Source organism: Monoraphidium neglectum, assembly GCF_000611645.1.
Source record: "Monoraphidium neglectum strain SAG 48.87 unplaced genomic scaffold scaffold01994, whole genome shotgun sequence".
NCBI classification, from domain to species: Eukaryota; Viridiplantae; Chlorophyta; class Chlorophyceae; order Sphaeropleales; family Selenastraceae; genus Monoraphidium; species Monoraphidium neglectum.
Window position 1 is genome coordinate 1 of NW_014011634.1, and position 7,724 is coordinate 7,724.

Consider the following 7,724-nt stretch of genomic DNA (forward strand, 5'->3'; position numbering starts at 1 on the left):
GCCCGCGCGGCGCCGGCGCGCGCCGCGGGCGACCCGCGCGCCTGGCGGCCGATGGGGATCGGCGCCGCCGCCGCGGGCGAGCCGCACGGCCCCGCCTGCTGCTGCGGGCGCGACTCAGCAGCGTTGAGCAGCCGCCCGCCGCCCGGCGACGCGCCCGCCTTGAGCTTCGGCGACTCCGAACACCAACCTGCGCCGCCGCCGCCGCCGCCGCCGCCTTGTCCCCGTTCTCCCGAGTGACCGCGACCCCCGCCCAGCCCGCCGCCGCCCCGCCGCCTGCCGTGGCCGCTGTCGTCGCAACCGACGCCTTCGAGCGACACCAGGGCAGCCAGCATGCCCCCAGCGCCCCCTGCCGGCAGGGAGCGAGACATCGGCATCCACGCAGAGCCCCGGTCCTCCTCGCCTCCCTCGCCGCCCCGGCCGCCGCCGCTGCCGCCGTCGCCTGCGGCCCCGTGCGCCGCGCTTGCCGCGAGCATGGCCGCGAGCGCGCCCCCGCCGCCGTGCTGCCGGCCGCTGCCAGGGCCTCGGATCGTCACTGGAGCGCTGCCTGCATGGTGGAGAACAGCAGTCGTTTCCTGCGGCGGGGTCTGTGGCTGCTGGTGAGGCGCCTGCTGCTGCTGCTGCTGCGGCTGCGGCTGCAGCCGCTGCTGCGACAGCGGCTGCTGCTTGAAATGCCCCTGCAAGGCCCCGCCCGCAGCACGAGGGCGCTGCCCGTTGTTGAGAGCAGCAGCAATCAGCGGCGCCGGCTCGTCGGCGCCATTGCCGCCGTCACTGATCAAGGGTGCCGTGTGCGGCGCAGAAAAGCGCGCCAGGCTGTACTGCTCGTGGGGCTTGCGGCCCTGGTGCTGCTTCTGCAGCAGAAGCTGCTGCGTGTGCAGCTGCTGCAGCTGCTGCTGGAAGCTGCCGCCGTGGTGATGGTGATGGTGGTGATGGTGGTGGTGGTGCTGGAGCTGCTGCAGCTGCTGCTGCTGCTGGGCTGCTGCAAAGCTGGTGAGTTTGTCGTACACGTGCCTGCGCAGCGGGGGAGTGTGGAGACTTCACGGTTTCTGATACGAGTATATCACAGGAAACCATTAGGATGCAGCTTGGCGGCCAGCGGCAGCGCGCGGCCTTCACTAACCCACCCTCTTGCATACACCCTCGCCCAGCAACGGCAGCGGCAACCAGCGCCGCCGCTCGCCTGTGGGGCTTCAGGTCCCCCAGCTTCACGCCGGCTTCCTCCAGGTGCACGTGGTCCTCCAGGAACACGTTCTCGACGGTGACGTCACCGTGGATGTACTGAGGGTCCTGCGCATGCAGCGCCGCCAGCGCGTCCGCGATCTGGGCCGCCCAGCGCAGCGCCCAGCCCATGTCGTACAGCGGCGCGGGGCTGCGCATCTGCTCCTCCAGCAGGCGCCGCAGGCAGCGGGTGCCGACAAACTCCTCGACGCTGAAGAGCGACGCGCGGACGGCGGCCAGGCTCGAGTGGTCGAAGCAGCCGAGGCCGTAGAAGCGCGGTATGCAGCTGGCAGGGCGCGTCCGAGGGCGAAGATTGTATTTGTGTGTGTGTGTGTGAGTGTGTGTGCATGCGTGTGAGCGTGTGCGTGTGCGTGTGTGTGCGCACGTGTGGGGGGAGGGGGGCCGCTGAACGGGGATGCAGGTGTGGTGGTAGTGTGGGCACTCGGCAAACAGACACCACCACCCCAGCAAGCATGTCGGCGGGCACCTGCTGGGCTCCTGCTGCAAGCCCTAAACGCGCAGAAGGGGGAGCGCAAAGTGCGCGGCGGCGCGGGCCGGCCGGCACTCACGGGTGCGCGAGGCGCGCGAGCTTCCCGGCCTCCATCAGCAGCTCCCGGAAGTCCTCAGGAGTGGCTATGACATCGGGCTTGTATGCCTTGACAACCACGGGCGCCACCTGGGGGGGACGGAGAGCCGGAGTGTCTGGGAAATCATCTGCGACAGAGCGCACAGCCGTGGGTCAACGGCCGGGCCGACTGCCGACGCTGCGCTGCGCGGCGCCGCGAGCGGCCCGTGCCTTGCGGGCATTTACTGCGCCCGCACCGGCGCTCATCGCGTCGGGCCGCGCCTGGCTGCGCCTTGCGGCGCAAGGACAGCGACAAGGACACGCAAGTGTGGGACGTTGCTCTCGCGCGCTTGGCCTGGGTCCTGTCCTACCTTGCCATCGACCAGCATGCGGGCCTTCTCGACGAGAGCCAAGGAGCCGAGGCCGAGCTCGCAGACGTACTCCAGGTCATCAGCGTTGACGAGCAGCTTCCTGCTCAGTCAGGGCGTGACCGGCGCAGCGGCGGGCGGCAGGTGGGCGAGGGCACGGCGGGCGTAGTGGAGGGCGGGGCCACAGCAGGAGGATGGATAGGAGGGGGCCGCGCGGCAGGCGCGCGTCCGGCTGGCACAACCGCAGCGCGGCCGCTTCCATTGGGTGCCGGGCTCAAGCACCGTGCACTCTGCCATACCCCCAGGGCAGAGGCTCCTTACCTGCCAACATGGTGCTGGAAGGCCAGCAGTGGCAAGGAGGCCATCCCTTGCCCGCCAAGTCGCCGTCAGGCAGCACCGGCGCCACCAGGGCGCTGCGCGCAGCAGCGCCGCGCGCCCTGTGCGCCTATTAGCGCGCTTGCGTCGCACGCTGCTCCAGGTGGCGGACGGCACACTAGCCGCTGACTGCGCTAGTACACGAATGCCTGCGGGCAAGCCAGCTGTTGTATGTGCGTCGCTTGGTGAATCTGGCGCCCGATCGCGAGTCTTTGGGGACCGGAGCCCCGACTGCTGGCAAAAACCAAGCCTTGGAATCAAGAATCGGCAAACGCGGCAGCTTCAGGGTCCCGTGTGTATTGCGGCGAGAAATCAACGTTGCTGATCAATGATTCTAGATGAGGGCTTGTCTAATATCAATGACCGGCGCAGAAAACCAATTAAATCAATAGACAGAGATGTCGAGGGAGCTGGGGCGTTGCTGATACATGCGGCGTCGCCGCAGACCAAGTCTCCGGTGACGCGGCAAAGTGACACTCCGCCACTTTTGTCGCCATTGCTCAAAGCCAGCCACTTGCGCATTTGTAATGAGCCATCTCAGAATATTGGAGCAGTGGTCCGTGCATCGCAGCAGCTGCGGCAGCCTCTGCAGCTGGAAGCAGGGTCAGCTTTACCCATGGTCATCACGGCGCTTCGGGCCCGCCCCTGCGCTTCCAAGCACCAGATGCGGCAGGTAGTGCCACAGCCTGGATCATTTGCTCTTCAATCCCACAATCCACGGATGTGTTACTCTGCGACTCTTCTCAATGCGCCGTAGGCATTTATCAATGTTGCTGCGCAGCTGGTAAGTTGCACCCTGCCGCTATGTTTGTGCCAAAAGCGCCTGGTGGCGCAGGGATTCGGCAGGTACACAGACTCTAGCTTACGCCGTTAGGTGATGCGCACCTGACATCATGTCAAACCGCGGGACGGAACTGCTTCGCCGTGACGCATGGGCTGGCTGACTCGGGTGCATGTTTCACGCCTGCGTCATGGAAGCGCGGCGTGCTTCATACAATGCGTTGTGCTGCGGCGTCGCGTGACGTGCAATGTTGAGGGTGAACGGTCATTACGCAGTGCCATGACCAAGGGCTCTCTGATGGGCAGCCGTCACAATCCCAAATGCCAGGCATCACCAGCAAGTACTTGAGGTGCGCTCGTGTGGATTGCTGAAATGGCTCAACTCGCACTCGCCTGCTGTTGAGGACCACATGGTCAACAACTCAACTCGGCGCCGGTGCAGCCACCAGCAGGTGTTTTTGTTTAAAATGGGGTTCCCTTGACATCAAAAACAAATCACGGCCCTGCGACGAACCAACCAACCAACGCCGCTGCCTGTGCCAGTGACTGGAATGGACGGGGAAGTGAGGAAGAGGTGGGTGTGTACGGAGTAATCGCAAGCCAGGAATCGACTGTGGGGGGTGAGCAAAGCCCAGAATACAGGATCAATGTTTGTGCACTTGCTGAGCGTGCGCCTTGAGCCCCGCTGGACCACTACCCAAAAAGCGAAAACACCGCCTGACCAGCTCGAGCTGGATGGCGCCCCCAGCAAGGAGTGAGGGACGGAGCCGCGCCGTGTTTGAGCCGCTACAAGGCCTGTAACACTTACCTCGCGTCTGTGTTACACGACTTCAGTGGTATTCCGGACGGAGGGATGGCCGGTTGGGGTGGTCGGAAGGCACTCACCCCACGCGGCACCCCTGCTTTTTGTTCATCCTACACCCGTCGGAAAACATTCATGTGTAACATATAAACGCTTACGCGCCGTGTGATTCAGCTTGCCGTGCGCGGACAAAACGCAACCGCGCAACAGCAGGGCAGCAGGGGGTTCTTCACGATCAGGAGGCGCGCACGCGCCCCGCAGCAACCACGTCTACTAGCAGGGCCGTATCCTTCGCCCGCGGCATGGACTCCATGCCGTCGGGGTCGCCGCTCGATCCACTCTGGCACTTAGTTCCCGGGAGCGAGCCATACTACGCTCCGCTGCTGGCCACCAGGGCTAAGAGCTACGCCGATGAGGAGACCGCCTGGGCGTACAGCCGTCTTGACGGTCTCTGGGCGAGCGTGGGCTTCTGCGTCCTGTTCCTGTGCATCAGATGGACTTGGAATCAGGCCTTCAGCATGTTGTTCAGGAGGCGCTGCAGGTACATATGCTGCGACACTGTTGCGTGGGTAGGACGCTTGCGCGTCGCTGCCTCGCGCCGCCCGTTGCGCCGCTTTTTGCGCCAACCCTCGCCAACTGCCCAGCAAGCGAGCTCACGCCTCGCCACACCTCTGCCTCCCCCTTTGCACCCCTTGTGCCCCCTCCACTGCGCCACCTGGACAGCAAAAGCGAGATGATCATGATGGATAAGGTGGAGGAGGAGGCGTACACCACCCTCGGTGGCGCGGTGGGTGGCGTGTCGGCAGCTAAATCGGCAGGGCGCGCGCCGACGGCCATGCGCATGGCAAAAACTGCAGGAGTGTTATGAGGGGAGGGGTGCGCAGCGCTTGCATGCTGCACACCATCAGCCTGTGATAGACGGCTGGGGCTCTCGTGTGGTGCGGACGTATGCGCCAGGCATGGCAGGACAACCGCGCGTCTCGCCGCCTCTTCCCTCGGCCCTCGGCCGCACGGCCTCCGCAGCTGCTGCTCGTCTGCGGCTGGCAGGCGCTGCTGCTGCTTGACGAGTGCAACGTGCTGCAGACGCGCGGCTGCGTGCGCGGCTGGCCGCTGCTGCCCATGGACATCTGGGTGGTGCGCTACTACAATCTCGAGCTGGGGTGGTACATGCACCTCATGCTCAAGCACAGTCTGGGTGAGGCGCACCGAGGCCGCTTGCGAGAGGCGACAGAGGCGGGTCTCTGGTTCCTGGACCAGCAGAGCGGCGCTGCGAGGGGCACAGGGGCCTCGTGTGGTATCTGGGCGCAGACCAGGGACGAGTGGCGCCGTCTCTCCTCCGGAGTCCGCGCTGCAGCGTGGGGAATTGACCGCGTGCTGTTCGAGCAGGTCCTTCACACCTTCCTAGGCCTTGGGAGAGGCCCCGCACCACACCGCGGGCTGCATTGCACTACACCATCCCGCCTTCCCACGCCGCACGACACCACACGCGAGAGCCGACACACCTCCCGTCCAACCCGCGTCCCCCACCCCACCCCTCTGTCGACCCCCTGAAGGCCTGGGCCTGCAGGACACGCGGTCTATGGACCTCCACCACGTGTCCACCGTGGGCCTCATCGTGTTCTCCTACTTCATGAACTTCCAGACGCTGGGCCTGCTCATCTTCACCCTCCTGAACGTCAGCAGCCCCGTCCTGCACGCCTCCAAGCTCGCCAACACCCTGGACTGGCCGCAGGCCAAGGTCGCGCTGTTCGCCGCCTTTGCCGGCGTGTTTGCGCTCACGCGTGTGCTGCTGTTCCCTTATATGGTGGTGCGCGCCGCCATGATGGAGCCGTACAAGAACGTGGTGCGCATCACCCAGATCCCCATCTTCCTGGGGATCTGGATCATGTTCCTGGTGCTGCTGCTGGTGCTGGCGGCCATGCAGGCCTGGTGGTTCCTCGCCATCGTCAAGTGAGCGGCGCTGCAGCGTGGGGGTCCTACCCGCCGCATGGCCCTTGCGAGCCTCAGCCGCCCGCGGTCCTTTGGGGTGGTTGCCCAACATGACCGGGGCCGCGGCGAGTCTGGCACATGGATGGGCAGATGTGGCGGTGGCGAATGGCTCGGGCAATTGCTGGCGGCGAGCACGGCCCATGCTGCATGCGCACGAGGAAGGCGATTCATTGGCATGCGCGGCCACCTTGGCGTTTTCTCCGCTCCTGCCCGCAGGATCCTGAGGCATGTGTCGGCAGGCAGTGAGAAGGGGCTGCAGGCGGAGGTGCTCAAGCGGGACTTCTCGCGGGAGGTCAGGAACGTGGCGGCAAAGACAGGGGCCGGTGCCTGAGCGCCCACGTGTGCGGCGGCGGCGGCTGTGCTGCGCCGGCAGCGTGCCGCCGGGGGCTGCGTCGGAGGGTGGCGTGAGGTCTGGTGGTGGGCGCTCCGTTTTGCAGTGCATGCAGCACCATCCAGTGGGGGGATGGTACGGCCAGCATTACGGGCCCATCTCCGGCTTTGCAAAGTGGCACTTTGGGGTGGAGTTTGTCCGCCCAACAAGCGTGGAACGTGCATGGCATGGCTCTGAAAATACTTGCCGGCGGCAGCGGCGGCGGCACGCGCGTGCCTGCACACCTGGGGCCGCGTGGCCCCAGCTGGCCACCTATGGCGCCATCTGTCTCCGGCGAACCGACTGATGTCCGGGCGCCACCTCGCAAGCATCCACATCGCTCCTGTGGGCGTGTCACTAGGAGCGATGGCATGCACATGCGCATGGTGTGCATCCAATTTGGCGCCGCGCCAACCTTGATGCCGCCCTGTCAGCCCAAGTCATGGCCAATGCCAGGGCTTCGGTCAGCAACTTCAATGCCCCTAGAGCTTCTCGTCTGGTAGCAGCCCCCGGGCTGTTTCGGCACACTTGGATCTGGGGCCGTAGTGGCGGACGGCCCGCCCTGAGATGCGCGCTGAGCAGGCGCCTGCCCGGGTCCTTTCGCGTGGAGGGGCAGCATTGCGGAGCACGCCCCCCCTGTCGCCGCCCTTGCATGCACAACCCAGGCTCAGGCGTCTTTTAGGCTCAAGCAGCGTGCGTTTCTTGGCATTTTTTCCAGGGGCAGATCAACCGCTGCTGTCCTGGCAGGGCTGTGCGGCCGTGCTGGCCCGGTAATGGCAGCCTTGGTGGTTGGGAGCTCCTGCCCCTCCCCCCCTTCCCCCTCGCCTCGAATATTGGAGGGGCGTCGTGCTACTTGCTGGCATTTTGTTTTATGACCTTTTCCTGACTCTTTGTCCTGTTTCAGCGCATTTTGTACTCTCAACTGTGCTCTCTGCACATGTGCTCATCACCAACATTCAGCGATCGTCCGCACTCTTCTAGTGCAAGTGCGCATGGGCTTTCCGCCACGCAGTGGAGTTTGCGGGGGCCTTCGCGCTCGCGCGCACCAATCAAGCGAGGGACACATATGCATTGTGACACATCAATGCGTTCGCCAGCTCCCCAAATTCCAGTAACTTTTGAGCGATCGCAAACTTTCGGTCGGCGGCCGACTTTGGATGTTACGGCAGGCGGCGGGGGGTTGGACGGGGTTGGAGGGGCTGGTAGGGGGCCTATATGCTTTCGTGTGGCATGTTGGCGGGATGGAGGGGGTGGGCATGG

General features: G+C 65.3%; 2 protein-coding genes across 2 annotated transcripts; one reads left to right on the plus strand and one right to left on the minus strand.

The window, feature by feature from the left end:
• Positions 1-33: 33 nt before the first annotated feature.
• Positions 34-2,169, minus strand: MNEG_9603 (hypothetical protein; the record flags this gene model as incomplete). The annotated part of the gene is made up of 4 exons (XM_014041923.1): positions 34-1,008; positions 1,136-1,501; positions 1,785-1,891; positions 2,152-2,169. Coding segments are annotated over 4 exons (1,466 nt in total), but the record flags the coding sequence as incomplete, so codon positions are not given.
• A 2,669-nt stretch (positions 2,170-4,838) lies between these two features.
• MNEG_9604 (putative LAG1, ceramide synthase 5) lies at positions 4,839-6,425 on the plus strand (the record flags this gene model as incomplete). The annotated part of the gene is made up of 4 exons (XM_014041924.1): positions 4,839-4,892; positions 5,129-5,300; positions 5,659-6,055; positions 6,311-6,425. The coding sequence occupies 4 exons, from the start codon at positions 4,839-4,841 to the stop codon at positions 6,423-6,425; spliced, it is 738 nt and encodes a 245-aa protein (XP_013897378.1).
• Between the last annotated feature and the right edge of the window lie 1,299 nt (positions 6,426-7,724).